The 18,821-nt window shown below is 63.1% G+C and overlaps 1 protein-coding gene across 1 annotated transcript in view; it reads right to left on the bottom strand.

Annotated features, from left to right (window-relative positions):
- Nucleotides 1-18,821, bottom strand: part of SDK1 (sidekick cell adhesion molecule 1) — a 722,340-nt gene that overhangs the window by 33,735 nt on the left and 669,784 nt on the right. Inside the window, exons 33-38 of the mRNA XM_070460504.1 lie at nucleotides 17,756-17,891; nucleotides 16,547-16,606; nucleotides 14,542-14,643; nucleotides 7,316-7,431; nucleotides 5,286-5,472; nucleotides 3,508-3,645 (exon numbers count right to left, since the gene is read on the bottom strand). Coding sequence (XP_070316605.1) covers nucleotides 3,508-3,645; nucleotides 5,286-5,472; nucleotides 7,316-7,431; nucleotides 14,542-14,643; nucleotides 16,547-16,606; nucleotides 17,756-17,891 — 739 coding nt within the window. The remainder of the gene's footprint in view (nucleotides 1-3,507; nucleotides 3,646-5,285; nucleotides 5,473-7,315; nucleotides 7,432-14,541; nucleotides 14,644-16,546; nucleotides 16,607-17,755; nucleotides 17,892-18,821) is intronic.

Here is an 18,821-nt window from a genome sequence, read left to right on the forward strand (position 1 = left end):
AGGAAGATATATCCTGAAAAATACATAAATGAAGCTTTTCCCAGAAGGGAAAATAGGATTCTTTATGACAAGTTTGAAAATGAGGTTTTCAAAAAAAACAAGTTTGTTTTTTTCGAACAAAAAAGCTACGGAAGCTCTAGACTGCGGGACTCCTGAGGGCTTCCAGCCCGCCGATGGCTGTTGGGCACCTCTGGGGGGGCGTCAGGCTGCGGTGGCTCCAGGACTGGTCGGTCAGCAGAGGGTGTGTGGACAAGCTGCGCCCGGTGCCTGCTGTCCAGGGTCCAGGGCCCGCCCCTCTGCGTCCCCCACACAGAGAACCGCCGGACTTCCCGAGACCGCGGGGCCGCCTGACTGTCCCCGCTGTGAACGGCTGGTGCTCTTCACACCTGGAGTCCTGGGGCGGCCTTGACCTCAGAAGAGCCCAAAAGCGTGTCCTTGTGCAAGATGGGTCCAGCTTCCGAGTCGCCGGAGCAAATCCCTCCAGTCCTGCAGGTCCCAGGGTCCCTTCTCGTGGCTTACTGCGTTCACATCACGCCTTTTATCAAACACTCGCTCAGCTAAATCATTCTCTTCCCAATTATTTCAGAGCGATTCTGGCAGCGTTTGCCTGGCCGGAGCTCTTCACTGGAGAAGCAGGGCCGTTCCTCCCAGGGAAGCTGCCCCTCAGCTCATCGCTCTGGACAGGCTTCCGGTGGGGACAGCCCCACACACGTCGCCAGCTGATGCTGGGGGCCCTGTGGGGTGTTTGGTCTTTTTGACAGAGCAGCCTCTGCCCCTTTTATTGTTGTTGTTAAAAAAAAAAAACCAAAAAACAACTTTCTTTCTCCTGAGAGTAGAACCAACTCCAGGCACAGATTTTGTGAACTCTGTCCCCCCCACCCCCATCCCGTCCCAACCATGGCAGAATCTTGTTTAGTCCATTTTAAAACCGTGCCCTGCACTACAAAGGCTCATGGTGCAATTCCCTAAAACGCTTCCATTTAAAACTTTTTGTTGTTGTTGGTGTTCAGTAGCTCAGCTGTGTCCCACTCTTTGTGACCCCACGGACCGCAGCACGCCAGGCCTCCCTGCCCATCACCATCTCCCGGAGCTTGCTCAAACTCATGTGCATTGAGTCGGTGATGCCTTCCAATCATTTCATCCTCTTTCGCCCCCTTCTCCTCCTGGCTTCAATCTTTCCCCCATTTAAAAGACATTTTTAGAAAACACAAAAATAGCTCTTCCATGGCATCGGATTCCCAAGACCAGGGCCTGGCGCTCCGAGGGCTTCTCTCCTGGGGCCCGGGGTCCACAGCACTGGGTCCACGCGTGCCCCCCGCTCCCTGGGCTGAAGGCAGCCCACCAGGTCTGGGCCAGGGGGCGGGACACGCAGGGTCAGCTGGGGCGAGGGTGCTGCTTCATAACGTCTGTTTACTGTCTCCACTGCAAACGTGCGTGTGCGTGTGTAAACGTACATATCACATCCTTGGTGGTCTTCACGGGGAGCCAGCTGCCACAGAGAGCCGACATAGAATGAAGACACCTGAGGGTCCCCTGTGTTTGCAGCCACGTCTCCGGGAGACACGTGAACGTTTCGGAATTGTTCGGAGCCCCCGTCACCACTTCCATGGGTCCCTGTGGGAATCCCGAATCCCACAGTGAAGGGGGCTGGGCTTCTCCAGGAGACCCCCCACTCAGGAGGCCCGCATGCCCATCAGACTGGCTGGCTGCCCTAAGCGGGGGGGATACATAATCCAGGAACTGGGGGGCCCGGGGGAGGCACGGGCCGAGGTGTGGGGACTCGGGGTGTGGAAACGCTTCCTAAGCCTCCGCCTGCCCTGAGGTGGCTGCTATTCTGGTGGCAGTCAGTGCTGGCCAGTGTGAGGCCCTCAGCCGAGCCCAGAGTAAGGGCTTTCCACGCTCAGCCCCACGGCCGTCACCAGCGGCCCTGCCCCGCCCTGGGCACGGCCTCCGTGCAGCCCCGCCTGGCAGACCCCACCTTCCCGGGCCACGGGCCATGGAGGCCAGAAGGGCTTGGGCTCGGCGTATGACTGGAGAATCAGGGGTTCGCGGAACAGCCACGGTCCAGGCAGGCTCTGGGTGGGATCCTGAGAAGCGGGCCCGGGTTGGTGGTGAGCAAGGTGCGTCTGGAAGGTCACAGGTCCAGGGCGGCACTTGGGCGGTGGGCCTTGAGCTCTGCCCCCAGGGATGGGGTGTGTGCTGGCTGCCCGGCGGCTGCGGGAGGCGTGAGGCCTGAGGTCAGCCTCGCTCCCGCAGGAGCAGGGCCAGAGCTGTTGGGGGACGGGTGGGCCTGGCTCAGGGCAGCTCTGGGGGTAGAGGCGGACCTAGGGCTCCGCTGGCTGGGCTGGGTGCTGCCAGTCACTGTCGGTCACGGGCAGCAACCCCAGCCCTGGACTGGGCACCGGACAGACAAGTGGGAGTTGGGGCCTGGGACGTGCCAGTCAGGAATCTGGGCTCCGGACAGGAGCCGGGGCAGCGGCTGTGTGACCGAACACCGAGTCCCCGGCCCCACTCACCGGGGCAAGCAAAACGCCGGAGTCCGGTAATTCTTGGCCCTTCCTGGCCGCTGAATGAGCAGATCCTGGCCTGTCTCTTCCAGGGCCGCTGGGGCTGTGACCGTGACCCCGGCCACGCCCAGGCTGCCTGTCCCCAGACTGAGTGGGGCTGACCTCTTGGCTGTTGTACTGTGTCCTGCCATTTACCAAAGTTCATCGATTTTCTGAGATGCGTGCCCCTCACGCATCCACGTCTAATCTGGGATGCAGCTCCTGACTGGTGCTGCACATGAGGCTTGGGCCAGAGTACATTGGAAACACATAATCCAGGCCTTTTTTCTTCCTCAGCACTTCATAAAATAACCATGAATCTCGGAGTCCAAGGCAGTTGAGATGCGATGAAATAAAATCTAGGGCTTAAATTTTCTTCTTCACATCAACTCCCTGTTTTAGTTGAATGTGCTTATTTTTAAAGGAAACATTTATTGCGGCGCTTTAGGTGGAGAGCCAGGATCATTAGATGTGTGGGTGGTATCTTTCCCTCCTAAACATTAAACAATCCGTAACTTTTAGTCTGCCTGCGTCTATGACCCCTGCCCTCCCCTGCACCGCGGTCCTGGGCGTGCAGGGGGGCGGAGAGAAAGGCCCACTCAGCCCTCAGTGTGCTCTGGGCCCTGGGGCTCAGCCTCAGTCTCCGGTCGGGGAACATCCTGCAAGCCCAAGGTGTGCACCCCCCAAAAAACCCTTGCCGAGTTAACGTCAGAACGAAGGGTAGCCCGGAGAAGCACCTGGGCGCAGCGTCTGGGCCCTGCGCCTCCTCCGGCCACGCTGTCCACGTGGTTCCGGGGGCCGGCGCCCGGGTGGGACGAGCCCTGGGGCCTCAGGAACAGCAGGTGGTGAGGACGCGGGTCAGGGGCTCCAGGAGGGCAGCTGTGCGGAACGCGAGCCGCGCTCGGCCGTTCAGCCGCCTTGGCCCGCGTTGACGGTGGGTGCCAGGCCCGGCGAGGCTCACCTTGGACCGGCGCGAGCGGCTCGTACACCACTCGGTAGCCCTGCAGGATGCCGTTGGCGGCCGCGGGCTCGCCCCACGAGACATTCAGCGTGGTGGAGGTTATTTCCGAGAACGTCAAAAAGCTGGGGGTCCCGGGAGCTGGAGGAATAGGACAGGATGTTCACTAAAGCTCCTTTTACAGCAAGGGATCATCTACATAGGTGTCCATGCCTCTGCCCGGAACAGAAATGTTTATTAGATGTTGTTTTCAACTCGGCGCAGGCTCAATGCCACGCAGGGTGTAAAGGAGATTTACTGATCATCCCCAACCTCCCAGGATCAACTGGAAACTGAAACCCTCCCGAGAGGAGCAGAGGAAATGATGGTGTTTAAGCACAAAGGAGCCTGAGAGGCACAGTGACAAAGGTGTAAAAATGAATAACAGAAACAGAAAACGCAGCGGGGATAGCACTGTCAGCTCCAGTCCTGCTCCTCTGGGGAGCCAGGCTCCCTGGTGGGTGATGGATGGAGGCTCGGCCCTCCTCTCCTTTCCCTCTGTGGCGGGGGGCGCTGGAGGCCCCAGAGGACACCCCCACCCTGTCCTCATCTGAGATCACCCGGTGTCCGACCACCTCACAGTCCCCCTTGGTCTGGAGATGGGGGAGCTCGCGGGCCAGCCTGAGTGGGGAGACATCTTTTCCCAGCAGATGCAGAGGCCGGCTGGGGGTCAGGGAGCAGGCTGACCCACCCAAGGCCCCTGTCCACCTCGACTGGAGCCCCGAGCTTCCCCCACCACGTGGGGACTGACATGCCCCAGCCCAGTTCCCCTTGGAGAGGAGCACTGCCCACTAAACCAGCCCTTCCTGCCTCGCTTCTGCCCTCCCCCGTCCCTGAGAGTCCTGTGGCCACACGACCGCCTGGGCCCACGGTGCCCGAGGGTCCCCGCCTCCCACTCTCAGCCCCACAGCTCCGCCCGCCTGCTTCCCGCTCAGAGTCCACGATGGCCCCTTCCCGGCCTTGCAGGAACCGCCGGCCAGGCCCCGAGGGCGCGGCCCTTACAATCCGGCTGTAGTCATCTTGTGGGGGGCAAAGTGCTTGGGAGCCCCTGTTCCCAGGGAGACTGAACCCACAGAATGTTGGGGAGCCCCGAGAGGAGGGTCTGTATCCCGTGGGCTCCTGAACCTACTTTGCTGGACTTTGACCCTCTGGATCTCACGGAGCCCCTCGGAGCTCCCGGGACCCCAGGCCCAGCAGCCTTTCCTTTGGGAGTCCTGGCCAGCCTCACAAAGCCCCCCAGGCCACAGGGGACTCCGAGAGTCACCAGCAGAGTGAGCGATCAGCTCAGAACGCACACTGGGATGGAGAGGAGGCCATGGGCAGCGTGACCCCCGGCAGGGCAGCCCAGGCCAGCTGCTTCGGGGGGCTCTGCGGCTGAGGCGCCAGGGGGCCCACATTGCAGCCCGGGTCAACAGACAAGGGGATCCCCGCTCTGGGAGCTGGACCTGAGAGAAGCCCCCCAGGGGCCTGGGGCGCATCCTGCCTGCGAGGGATGAGGCCTCGTGCAGCTGGAAGCCTGTCCCCCCACCGCCCTGCGCGGCTTACAGCAGCAGCTCCATGCAGCGGGCCCAGGCTGGGCGCCAGGGACACCACATGGGTCAGACCCAGAAATCCCCGGCTACACGGGGCTGGGTTTCAGGACCGGCCGAGCGGGGAGCTGGGGGAGCTGGGGGGGGGCAGGGAGCAGCGGCGGGGCAGGGGGGTGACCCGGGTGGTCGGCAGGAGGCTTGCCTGGCTCCTACCTGCCTGGTGGGTGCAACCCGGCTGGGGCGCGCTCCTGGGCCCGTCGCCAGCGGCGTTGAAGGCCGAGATGCTGACCAGGTACTTGGTGTGGCTGGTGAGGTTCTTCAGTTTGGCCGTGGTCTCAGGCAGGAACAGCACCCGCATCTTCTCCGTGTCATTCTGGCTGTCCGCCTCCCAGTAGTAGATCTGTCGGGGGAGCAGAGGCTGGATGCCGGGCGGCTCGGAGGGGTGGCGCCCCGTCTCAGCCCGGGGACAGGTGGCCGCCTAGATGGGAGGGGGGACCCCAGTGCTCCTGGGGGGCGAGCGGTCCTCTGCAGAGGCCAGGCCAGGTAGACGGGGCCTGCAGACGGAGGTGGCTGCCAGGAAGGTGCCTTAGGACCAGGCTCCTGGACCAAGGGGAGACTGACCCAGCCCCAGCTCCAGCCTGTGGACAGCACCAGCCCCCAGCTTCACTCGAGGCTCTGACATTTTAACCCCAACATCCATGGAAGCCTTCGATTAACATGACCCAATACTGTGGACGTTAAACAGCCTCAGATGACGAGGAGAAGGGCCGCGCTGGGCTCAGCGCTGCTGGGTGGCCCGTGTTTCTCCTGATTCTGTTTCCTCATGTCTGGTTGTTATGTGCTCATGGGCAAACATGATGCCCACACACAGAGGTTTGTAAGGTCATCTGAACTGTTTTCCTTGACAGCTGGCGGAGAACCACAGCCCCAAGCCAGTGCCAGCCAGGCGGCCCAGAGACAGCCCTGACCCGCGGATCCGCTTTGGCTCCATGGGTGTAACCTGGGATGGGTGGTCAGAGCCGCTGACCCACGTGCAGAGTGGCAGAGGCTCCGCAGGCTGGGGGCCGGCTCTCCACCCGGCTGGCCAGGCAGGAGCGGCTCTGGTGGGTTAACTATGCTCATTCCCTCCTGCAGGACGAACTCCAGCTTCTGCGCTCTGAACTGGCCGGTGAGGTGCTGCTTGAAGAGGCTGTACTAACCTGGACACTGAGATCAATACCCACATTCAGCGTCTGTTTAAGACACTATTATTGGGAAATTATTAATAGGGAACATGCTTTGGACATACACAGATAGCACCTTGCCTCCAGGCTCAGGGGACTTGATGTTGCCTCATCAATCATTGTTAACAGCCCTGCCTTGGAAGAAGGCCTTTCTTTTCACAAAACAGCTACAGAAAATCAGTCTTAGAGGGACATTTAATCGGCCCAATAGTCATCATCAGGGCAGGCGAGCCCATAGAGTCTGAGGACTGATTGACTTGGGGCTCAGCAGGCCAGACAAGGAGACTCACCCTGGGGGGAAGATGGGGGTGTGCAAGGGGCAGCCCTGGGCTGTTTATCTCAGGAGGGTTTTGGCTGACCTCAAGGGGTCCCAGCCCCCTCCGCAAGGGTGACCTTGGAGGTGAAACCCTGGGAGGGGCTCCCTGCCCCCCACCGACCTGTGTGACTACTCATCCCCGATGCTTTTACGGGAATGGCCTGGTGCCTTCCTTCCAGCCCGCTTCTGGAATATTCAGTTAACACTGACTCAAAACAGGTCAGTATCAGGGTTCTTAAACTGAGGTCCCCAGGAACCAGGCCTGCTGGGGAGCTTGTTACAGATGCACATTTTTGGGCCCCATCCTGGACCTACTGAGTCAAGACTTGGGAAGCGTCCTGTAGTGACACTGGGCAGAGCTGGGGGCAAGGCCTGGTCTCCTCAGGGCCCCCTCTGCACCGTCAGCAAAGGTGGTGGAGGCTCCCCAAAGGGATGCAGGGTGAGGAGGGGCCCGGCCTGGGAGGGAGGGCCTGCTGGCCCCACAGTGAGCCTCCCCCCACCCCCAGGCCTGGGGGGAAGTGAGCCGAGGCTGGTCCAGCCCCTCAGCGACGTCTACTGCTCTGTGGGTGAGGGCTGCTGTGTTCTGGCGCAGGACGCAGAGGGTGGCGAGAGCTGGGGGTGGCCGTGAGCTGGGGGGTGTCCAGGCCACTGGCCCTCGTCCACAGGTGGCGGGGAGGGAAGACCGCGCCACACGAGGGGCTTGCCTTGTAGCCCTGGATGTTCCCGTTCTGGCTCTCAGGTGGCGGCGGCTCCCACGCAACCTCCAGCTGGCTGGCCGTGAGCGGGTTCACCTGCACGCGCTGCGGGGCCTGGGCGGGGGCTGCGGGGCGGAGAGCAGAGGGTCAGCTGGGCAGCCCGCCCACCCGCGTGGGCTCCCAGGCCCCGCCCCTGCCAGGATGACCACGGATCCATCTCAGAACCACGGTTCTAAGTGCATACAGTGAAATCTGGAGAACCCCAGAGAAAAGCGGTTGTACCGAGACACAGCCGCGCTAGTGAGAACAAAGGTGACACAGTAACCCATGCGTGTGTGACTGAGCTGTGAGGTCGCCTGGGACAAGCAGAGACGGCCCAGGAGCCTCCAACCTCACTGCATCGGGTGGGGGGGCCCTGCGGCTGGGGGACCCGGGCCCCCCAGACCCCGTGCTGCTGGCCGTCACACGCGTAACCGAGTTGCACTTGTTCCGTCGCTAAGTCCTGTCCGACTCTTCTTGACCCCAAGGCCTGCAGCACACCAGCCTTCCCTGTCCTTCACTGTCTCCCAGAGTTTGCTCAGATTCGCGTCCACTGAGGCGGCGATGCTCCCCCAACCCCTGCTGCCCCTTTCCCTCCTGCCCTCAAACTTCCCCAGCATCAGGGCCTTTTCCAGTAACCATAATCGAGGGAAACGCTAAATTCCATGTGGAACTCGGGGAAAACAAAGGCCATCTGTGGGAACAGCCTGGCGGTCCAGTGGTTAGGACTCTGCCTTCACTGCTGGAGGCCCAGGTTCGATCCCTGGTTGGGGAGCTAAGATCTCACACACCACAGTGCAGGCAAAAAAGAAAAACAAAGGTGTGTGTGATCCTGTCTGCAGTTCAGGATGCCGGGGTATGCAGCCCTGCCCCCGGGGGGAGCTGACGTCTGTGGGCCCGCGGCCGTCCCTCCTTGGGGACGGAGCACAGAGGCCACGGCCGCACGTCCCCCAGGGAGGACCCACCCCCTTGGTCCTCCTCTCACCCCACCGTGCTGGGCTGGAGTCAGCAGGGTCACCTGTGCAGGTGAGAGGTGAGAGGTCACTGACAGGGCCCTGTGGCCGTGGCCTTGCCAGCACCACGGGGCAGCTGGGAACAACACAGACGACCCACGTGTACCTCTGGGGACATTTCTCCCTGCCTGGCACTCCTGCCAGCGGGTCTGTCCCCTGCCTCCTGGGAACCGCTCCCTTCTCCCCGCTGGGTGCCCCCCTCCTGGCAAACTCCACGACGGGCTGGACCCCAGAGCTGTCGGGTTGGGGGGGCCTGGCTGCGGGGGGGTCAGGATGCCAGTCCAGCGCCCTCACCCCCTGCAGCCCTGCCCGCGGCCCGGGCGCTGCCTTTGGACTCAAGTCTGTTTACGGCCACACGTGGAAGGAACCAGATGGATGGCCACCGTCGGGGGAGATAGTCTGGGGCGCGGTCCCTCTGGAGGGGGCCTCCGCGGAGAGGACGACCTTCGCAAGTCGCCCCTTCCCCGCTGCCCCCCAGTGCAGAATAAAATAGTAATTAACACGCACTCAGCCTGACACCACCTATTCATTCTGCTCTAACTGTGTGGCTCCGTGTTACCGCGGCCCACCCCGCCGCTAATGGAAATGTTAATAACCCACACCAGGTTGTTGTGACAGATGCTCGGCCTCATTATCAGAAATTCTTATTTACCGCTCCATTAAACAACAGAATCACACAGAAAAACAATTCAATCAAAACTAACTGGAGGAATTTTAACAGCCGCATTAATAATCCAAAACATAAATAAAGTTAATGTCTTTTGCATGTTTGCCATTGGCGACTCTGTCGCGAAATGACTGTGGCACAATTAGATGGGGAAAGGCAAAGTGGGGCACCGCCGTCACCCCGGAGGTGGGTCAGGGCCGTGAGCGAGTGTCCACTGCCCCCGGGTCCCCTTCTCGAAGACGCGGCAGAGCCAGGGTCCATGGCGGCTCGGGGGTGGACACGTGCGACGCAGAGCTCCCCCTGCCCCGGCCTGGTTCCATCCCGGGAGGCAGGCCCACCCGCACCCCCATCCCGGGCGGGGCACTCCCACAGCCCGCAGGCTGTCCTGGAGCACGGTGCCTTCCTGCCTGAAAAACACTGCCGGTACCAAGGACTTCCCTGATGAGGACACAGCCAGGGAGACAGAAATCAACGTAAACACAGCAGAGCGCTGGTTTCTAGACTTACGTTTTCAGCTCGGAAGAGCGTCTGGGCTTCCCCACCCCAGACTTGCAGGAAGATGCCCTGTTTACACCCCGCAAGGGATCCTTATTTGTCATGAAGAGTTCGGTTTGGAAGCTGGTGGGGTGTCTGATAGGCCGTAATCTCTTTGTTCCCCCACTTCACTATCTGTGGAGGACGGTGCATGTGAGCGTCGGCTCAGAATGTCGTTGTAAGCACATGAAATCAGTTTGCAGAAGCCTGCTGTCCTGGCAGTCTGGCATGAGCTGATACGTGGACGCCGAGGACAGCGCTGGAGGTGGGGGCTGGGCTGGGCATGGGGCAGAGGTTCCCCTGGGCGCCTCGGCCAGGCAGACGATGCTGACCCACAGCCGTCACCCACCGGGCTGTAGGAGGGCTGACCAGGGTGGTGATAGAGATGCCTCTGGACTTTGGCAGGCTCCTTGTACCCAACAGTGGTGGTGGAACACCAGAGATTTCTGGAATCTTCTGGGATTCTGGCCGAGTGCTCAGGAAGCCCTGCAAAGCTGGGAGCTGCAGGCTGGACTGGGCAGGTGGGTCCCAAGAAGCAGTGAGACCAGCACTTTGTCCAGTTCCACTGGCCCCTGGATGGGCTTGCCGGCCGTCAAAGTGACCATCCGGTGTCAAGGGAAGACAGTGGCTGCCCCTGGCTTTGTGTGGACGTGCTGGTGAAGGGGGTGCTGGCTCCTGGGCCCTGACTCTCGCACTCCTGACGGCGGGTCCCGCAGACCCTGGGTGGCCCTGGGCTCACTGGGGCCCCGCACCAGAGCCTTTCAGAACCTCTGGTACAGGGCGGCGGCTGGACAGGGCCCCGTGTGCTCGTAGCGTGGAAAGGAAAGGAAGCAGCATCTGCAAAGGCGTCTGGTACGCGGCCAGGGCTGGGAGCGCGGGGGCTGCCCACCGCTCGGGCAGCACTGCTCACCATCCAGCCCCTTGCCCAGCCCCACTGTGGGGTGGCACCCGCCCTGGACAGTCCTCCGGAGGGGGCTGCACGTCTCCCCCTGGACACCAGTCTGGCCGATGACCCGTGGGGCATTTCCCAGCAGGAACGTCTGTGGGCTGCAGTCCATAGGGTCACCAAGAGTCGGACATGACTGACTGACTCAGCACACAGGCTACAGAGACGGGAAAACTCAGGCCCAGAGTGATCCGGCGACCGGCCAGAGGCCACGCACTCAGCAGGCCTGTGGACGCGGCTTCGCGTAAACCCAGGCTGCCTATGGATCTGAGCCGCTCTCCTCCCCTCCCTCGTGGTGAGGTGCCCGGGGCCTGGGGAGGGGGCAGGGAATTCAGCCCCCCACGCCTCGCCGGCCCAGCACGTCTCGCCCCGACCGCCAGCCGCTCCTCGGGGCCCCGGCCCCTGCCTCTCCTCTGTCACCTCCCCTCTCCTCTTCACCTTACTGCTGAGCCAGAACCAAAAACTCCAGGGAGGCTTGACAGGAAGAAGCAGGAAACTGGTCACAAAAACCGTTTTCCAAAAAACCAATGCTGTGCTCTCCAGGCTGCAGGAACGGGGGCTGGAGGCTGCGGGGAAAGCCCTGCACGGGAGTCTAAGCCCTGGGCTCGGACGGCGGGACGTGGGGAGTCTGTCCACTCCCCGGGCGCAGCTTCACTGTTTGTGGAATTGGAGGAAATATGGGAAGTGAAGGGTCTGGCAGCTGAAACGAAACGGGCGGTGTGAGAGCAGGGCACGGCCGGCCAGGAGCGTGTGCGGTGTCCCCCTGCAGGTCCCCGGGGTGACCTCGCCCGTGGGTGGCTGGGGCACTGCTCCTGTGTGGGCTCTGTCCCCCTGGAGACGGAGGGCTGCTGGGTCACCTGTGCTGACGCGTTTAGATGTCCGTCTCTCCCGGGGGAGCCTGTTTGACCCGAGAGCCGCCCAGGGGTGTCATCACGGACCCACGATGCCCTCCAGGGACCTGCTCCTGGCGCTCACACCTTCATGCCATCCTTCTGACAAGCAGGGTCCTGGGGGTGCTTCTCCCTCTGGGGTCTGCCCCCCCAGGGGGCTCCTGGGGGAGAGGTGTTTCCTCCCTGTGGGAGGAAGCTCTCTTTCTGCTGCCTGGAGCCACTGGGCCAGCTTGAGGAAGAGCCTGCCTGAGACAGGAGTGAGCTGAGAGGAGGAGGAGCCGGGGGGCACAGGGAGAGCCTGTGGGCATGCTGGATCCAGCCACGCCTGAAGCGGTGCCCAGGTCTTCGACTTTTCCGTTACGTGAGTTAGTGACAGATTCTTTCAGTGTAAGCCTCTTTGGGTTTCTATCTCTTGGAAGCTGTAGTCCTTACTAATGTATTGTTTACCAATTTGTAATGCCTGGACTCAGAAATCAACCTCAGTGAGAGATCTCCTAAAGGTTACCCTTTCTCTCTGAGGTTAAAAGGATTTAAAAATTACATATTCAGGCTAGAGGGGACCCGAAGACCATTAACTCTCAACCTGTCATTGGTCTGTAGGACGAGACCAATCAGGAGTCTGCACAGGGTCTCGTCGCTCACCACTGACTGACCGGCCCTGGTCCAGGCGAGTCCTGGACATTTATCCTGCAGGCAGGATGGGCAGGACATTTTTCCTGGGGGCAGGGTCGGGGTGAGGGCCCGTCTCCTCCCTCCCAGCCTGCAGGTTTTCCCTCTGCACCATGGTCCTCAGGGCCAGAGCTCAGAGAGGTGGAGTGACGGGCCCAGCATCACAGAGCCGGGACCGGCAGAGGTGACCCTCAGACCTGCAGGTCTGACTGGGGAAACACGCTGTTTTGGGGCAGTCTTCACACAAGTCTGAGCGTTTCCTGCTGAGTGGTCTGGATGGTGAAGCATCCGGCCGAGGAACGGAAACTGCCCCCATTCAGCTTTATTTTCTGCAGGCCTGAGAGCAGCACTGCTCACAGTCAGGAGGAACGCGTTACAAGGGCCCCTGGGTTGCGAGAGGCAGCGACTGGACGGCCACAGGTACGGGGCAGCAGTGCTGAAAGCATGGCGTCCTCCTTCCAGGACGTTCTCTGCGGTGTAAACACGGATGGCTGAGCAATGCTCCGGGGCTGAACGTCTGCCCGACCTGGGTGGGTAGCCTGCGGCGGGGAGCCTGGCCTCTCTCTGGGCTCTGCCTCCTGCGTCCCGGACTGGAGGCCGCCCACCCACAGAAGCAGCCGACGGACACCCTCCTGCCATCTGGGAGAAACACTTGACCCGCCTGGGTTCACAGCAGCTCCACCCCAGCACCCAAGAGGGGGAGACACCCCAGACATCCACCGATGGGCTGACAGCAAACATGCAGTCTGCACCCAGAGGAGAGTCCTCCCCACGAGAAGGAACCGAGTCTGCCGCCTGCTGCAGCTCGGGTGAGCCGGGGAGACACGCCGGGAGACGGAAGCCGGGTAAAGGGGACAAAGGCGGCTCCGGCCCGTGTCCATGGAGCACCCGGAGCAGCGAAGCCACAGATGGGAAGCAAGTCAGAGGCCGACGGGGGCTGGGGGAGCGGGCCTGCCGATGGCTGAGGGGCGTCTGTCGGGGGAGAAGCCAGGGCTGGGGGAGGCGGGCGGTGGCCACTTGGCTGGAGAACGTGCTCCCTGCCCCCAGGCTGGACGCTTGCCTGTGACAAGGGCGGCACGTGTCGTGTCAACCGTGCTTTACCATAAAATGAACAACAACCAACCACAGACCCAGGACATGAGCCTGGAGGTGGGCAGCCGTCCACGGCCGTCCGGCTGGCTGCTACAGCCCCAGTGCTCCCGGGTCTCCTGCCCGGGCTCCAGCCCTGTTCTTCGCACGCCTGCATGGGTCCTGGGACGCAGGCCCTGTCCCGAGCACCCGGGCCCCGCCGCTGGTCCTCTCCCTGGGGTGCAGGCTGACAGGAGGGTGGGTCAGCTCTGCAGGTCCTGGCCGGCCAGCCGTGAGCACCCTGAGCCCAGCGGCAGCGCTGGCACAGCTGCCTACACGACGCCCCGCCAGGGCCCAGAGCCCTGCTCTCGCGGACGGCATGTGCCGCGTCTGCCCCGCCTGCGTGGGCTCTTCTGTGGCCAGGCCCATGCCCTCCTGGAGTGCCCAGCCCCCAAGTGACCTCCACCCCTTCTGCTGACAGGCTCCTGTGCAGAGGCTGGGGTGGCCTCCGCTGTCTCCTGTGGGCTCACCTGGTTTACCCCTGCCTATGTGAAAATACCGTGTGAGTCTTCCAGAAAAAACCTGCTAAGCCAGAGACCCTCAGTGCTGGCTCATTTCTGACAATAACCTCTCCAAACTGTGCAGTCACCTGATGTGTCCTGTGGCTGGCCCAGAGTATACAGCCTTCGTTCCCCGAAAGCCTGGGTCCCCGTCCCCTGGGCCATTCCAACCCCACTCACCCTCCCAACTCTGCACCCGCAGATTTGAGCAGAACCCTCGGCTATGTGCCAAGATCAGAGAAGACGCCCATCTGTGGGGCAGTGTGTGTGTGTGCGTGCACGCCCAGGGGCATGGGGTTTCTGCAGGGAGAGGGCAGGCGACCCCCTCCTTCCAGGGCAGTGGGGGGCTAGGCGAACGCACGCTCCAGTCTCAACGTGGGATACAACGTCTCCCTGTGCGTCAGCCCCACAGAGGGGACGGTCCTTGAAAACAAACCTAGGGGCCACATCGTACCTGAAAGGGGGACTAACGTGGATCTGTACGGCTTTCGGAGATGGGGGAGCGGCTGTTACAGTCAGGCTGACTCGGGGCCGGGGCCAGTGCTCAGGTCCGGCCAGAGACAGCGGGTGACAGACATCCCCCTTCCCGCACCCAGGGTCCCGCACTCCTGGATCCCCACGGGGACGACTGCATGGCCCCCCTAGAGCAGGTCCTGCTAAATCCAATGCCTCCAGACCTTAAACACTCCTGGGTCTCAAAAGCAAGACTTGATCGCTCCCGGGGCCACCAGGACACCCAGTCCTTGGCCGAGGACTCTTCCCAGTATGACCAGAAGCCTCCTGAAGCCCCATAACCCGACCTTCAGCGAGGGGGACAGTGCTGGCCTCTGAGCTGCAGGCGGGACTCACCGGCCTCGCCGACGAAGACCTCCACAGGCGCGCTGGCCGGGCCCTCGCCAATGACGTTATAGGCCGTCAGGACCACTTCGTAGCGCCGGTATTTTTTCAGATCTGCAAGGGCGAGGGGACAGGGTCAGCAGGCAGGAGCCCTGCCCTTTCTTAGAAAGCTCCCTCCGTGACAAGTGCCCCCTGGGGGGACGACAGAGTCTTTTCTTGCAGAGAAGCCTGTGAGGGGCTGGCCACCGTCGGCCGGCTGTGCCCCCTTCCCGCGCGTGACCCCGGGGAGGCAGTCACAGCCGTCCTGCACTCGGGGCGAGGTGGCAACAAGCTCCTCGCCTAAGGGAGCGAGTCTGGGACACAGAGCCTGACCTGGTCCGGAACCTCTCTGGAGAGCAAGAGCAGACAGAGCAAGGCCCTGGCGCCGCTCGACCACGTGGGCGGACCCGCGACCCCCTTCTGTGAGCTGCTGGCGGGAGGGCCTGGGGCCGCATTCGCTGACCTCTGCAGAGCGGGGCCCTCTCTGGGAGGCATGGTTTGCAGGAACCACGCGCTCAGGTGGTCAGACACATACGTGGGGCCTTTGGAAAGTCATGCGACTGTGAGACCCTTCCAGAAAGTTCTGGCTTAAAAAAATCAGCTGTTCCCGCCACATCGAGTGGTACACAGCTCATGTGTGGCTGCCTGACCTGCGTGATGGACTTGGTGTCTCATGCCCTTTTCTTTCTAGGACGTGGCCATTCAGACCTCACAGGCCTTGGCTTGCCGACACAGATACATTTAACGGTCAAGATCCTGCCCCCGCGGTCGAGCTCTGCTGCTGAGAAACCAGCAGGCTGGCTCCGTCTCGACTCGGGGCCTCGTGTGATTGCCAGGAATCCTCAGAGACGCAGCAGAGTGGACGCCGGGGCGTGGCCAGGGCGCCCCCTTCACGCTTCATAACCCGAGACTGAAAGGCCTGGGTGGACACCCCAGGAGGGAGCCCTCGTCACCGGCCGGGCCTGCACTTGACTCTTCACTCAACCCCTTGGAGAGGCCACATCTGGGAGACGCCCGGCCCAGGAGGGACTCGGTGGACAGACAAGCAGACAGCGAGGCAGGAGGGGCCAGGCGAGCCGGCGCACGATGGATGACGTGGAGCTTCAGGGGAGGGCACAGCCCCCTGAACCCCGCCCCGGCTGCCGGGCTGGTCGGCTGCGCTGGCACCCGCGGGGCCTGGCAGGGCCGGCTCGTCTTCCCCTGCGTTACCCGCTCTCTGATCCAGCGTCCACTCTGCGCTGGACTGAACTGCAGCTCGGCCCCTGAGCCTTGCACTCGGTCACTGAAACCCACCCCGGCCGGAATCCAAGGGGCAGCAGCGCGGTTTGATAAAGAGAAGAAGAGGCCAGATGGATGAGTGCTGGACATGTGCATGCGATGGCCACCCCCCACCCCAGAGGAGGGGAGACCCCGATGCTGCAGTGAGGAGGACGCTAGGCCTGAAGCCAGCGGACACAGAGGGGCCCGCTGGGCAATCGCCCTGCTGCGAGGTCCCTGGAGGGGTCGGGGTCACAGAGACAGGAAGCTGGGGGTGGGCGCCCGGGGTGGGGCTGGGGGAGGTGGGGGGCGTCAGTGTTTAACGGGGTAGAGTCTCGGGTCGGGGGTGAGAGGGTTCTGGAGGCAGGCGGTGGGGACGGGTGCACGACAGTGTGTGCACGTTAACTGTGGTGAAGACAGTAAATCCACAACTAAAAAGGGGGCTAAAAATAAGCCGACTGAGTTAGAGAAGAGAGCTGCCCTCTGAGTTTCCTTCTGTCCCAAACTCCGAGACCAGCTCTTGGGAACCCCTGCCCAGCCTGTGTCTCTAGAAACTCCCTTTCGGCAGTTCTGGCCCATCACGAAGCAGCATTTTAGGGGGGCGGGGGGCGGGGTGGGGGGGCCCAGGAATGAGAGCCGGGAGTCCGAGCTGGTCTTCACTCGGCCTGCTGAGAGGCTGAGGGCACTGCCCAGTGCGCCAGCTGAGCGCCGAGTCACTCACGTGTTAACTCATAGGTCGTCTCGGTGGAGCTGCTGTTGACGGTCTTGAAGCTGCTCTGGGCTGTGAGGGGCGAGCAGGCACGCTGTCAGCGCGGGGGACCGCCGGCGCCAGGGGGAGCCGCAGACGCGGGGGTGGGGAGGCCTGGCCGGGAAGCCGCTCCACCTCCCGAGCAGTGGGCCACCACCCTCCCATCTGCTCACCGGGACCCCTGCGAAGCCTCCTGAACCAGCCAGGCCCCCAGCCCACGAGGGGGAGGGGGGTCTCTCCTCTGATTAAACGGGTCGAATTGGCATCGGGCACAGGGGACCGCAGGGCCTGGCTGGTCCCGGGGCAGCCGTGTCCGGTTCCCTGTGCTCAGGTGAGCGCCCCAGGCCGGCGGGGATGACCAGAGGACAGACAGTGAGCAGGAGCACAGACCCCGTGCCCCCTTATTCCAGGGGCTGCATGACTCAGCCCAGAGGGACAGGCCCAGCTAGCTGGGCTTCGGCAAGGGGCACCTGGGGAGACGCTGCGAGTGGGGGTCTCGGCGGAGCCAGGTCCTCCCCCGGTGGGGTCGGGGCCGAGCTGCAGCCCCTTGCTGACCCCGGCGGGGCGCCGGGGGCTGAGTGCAGTGCGTGTGACCCACATGGACAGGCCCAGGCAGAGCCGGACCTGGTGCCCTGGGCGCCCTGCCCCCGCCCCCAGCACTCGGGTGCCAGGGGCTCAGGTGTCTTCTCTGACGGTGCTGGGGGGCATCTCTCGGCCTTCCCCCCAGGGAGCAGGAGTGGAGAGTGGCTCGGGGTGGACGAGCAGGAGAGGGAGGCCGGGGCTCCATGGGCCCCAGCACCCCCAGGCCTGCTCCACATGGGGCGGCGCCGCTGACCCCAGAGGCCCAGCTACTCCCCCTCCAGGGCACACAGGCCCCCACGGCTCAGCCCCCACCCTGGCCGGCTGACGCCTGCCTCCCCCCACCGAGCTGTGCCGGGCCCTGCGTCACCCTCTTCCCCTCACGTCCTCCGTGACATCCTTTTACCCCGACAACCCCCTCAGATGGCTCCTCCTCCAGGCAGCCTTCCTGGGTCCCCTTGCTGAGCCCTGGACCTTGCACACCACTGGGGTGCTGGGGAGGGGGCAGAGCTGCACCCCTTCCGGCCCCCCAGCAGGCCTGGGGTGGGTGGACAGGGCGGTTACGGGAACCTCCCTGCCGTGGGCTGGGGGGCAGGGACTCACCCGTGAGCTCGGCCCGCAGAGCGGAGGGCGTCTTGAGCGTCTTGGACTCGGTGACGGGGGCCGCCTCGTACTCCAGCTCGCGGTAGTAGATCCGGTAGCCCCGCAGGAGGCCGTTCAGGCTCTCGTCCCTCGGGGGCTGCAAAGACACCACGGTCAGGCCGTGTGGGAAGGCGGGGGGTCGCTGGTTCAAGACAATCGGAGGGGCCTCGGTTGTTGGCAAGAGGACAAGCAGGTGTCCCACTGATGATGAGGAATGAGGGGGTCCGGGGACAGAACCCAGGCCTCCTGGTCCTGCGTGCGTGGACACGGGCGTGTCTCCCTGTCCAGCCAGGACACCCGAGCCCCAGGGCCGAGGCTGGAGACTGTGGCCCAGGTCACAGATGGAGAGGAAGCTGCCTGTTCCCGGCAGACCCAGAACCGAAGGGGGCCGCGGATGCGGCCTGGCCCTGCGTCGTCCACCACTGGCCCCACCCCGTCCCTTCAGTCCCCGACCCTCCCGTGCACCCGGGCTTGTGGCCGTCTCGCTGGGACCCTCACTGACCCCTCTGCCTGCCAGGTGGCTCTCTCCCCGCCTGACAGGTGTAGGGCTGGAACACGCCCCCCACCACCCACTGCCACCTCAGCTGGTGTAAGAGTGTCTGATGGTGGGGCAGGGTCTCGTCTGACTCCTAAGAACCCAGCGGACGGTGGCAGGTGGCTGACAGGTGGCTGGGAGACGAGGTCGGATGGTGGGGGAGTCTGAGCCTGTGAGTGAGCCCAGGACCTTGCAACCGCTCCCCTCTGGGTACCAGTGCCGCTCAGGGAGGGCCCGGCCCGACTTCCCCTTTGACTGGTTTCTGCTGACAAGTAAGCCTGGGGAGGGCGTCCCCAGCTGGTGACAGGTCTGTCCGTGGAAGGAAGGCCGTCCTGCTCCACGTGGAACCCCAGTAAGGCTGCGGCACTGACCCCGGTGCTGGGGGCTAGGGGCTCTGCTCCCCCCTCTAGGGTCCTCAGCAGGTCAGGACCGAACCTCCCAAACTGCAGCCGGACAGATGGACCTAGAGTGTCCTGGTGCCCGAGCGGACAC

Source organism: Odocoileus virginianus, chromosome 33 (assembly GCF_023699985.2).
Source record: "Odocoileus virginianus isolate 20LAN1187 ecotype Illinois chromosome 33, Ovbor_1.2, whole genome shotgun sequence".
NCBI lineage: Eukaryota > Metazoa > Chordata > Mammalia > Artiodactyla > Cervidae > Odocoileus > Odocoileus virginianus.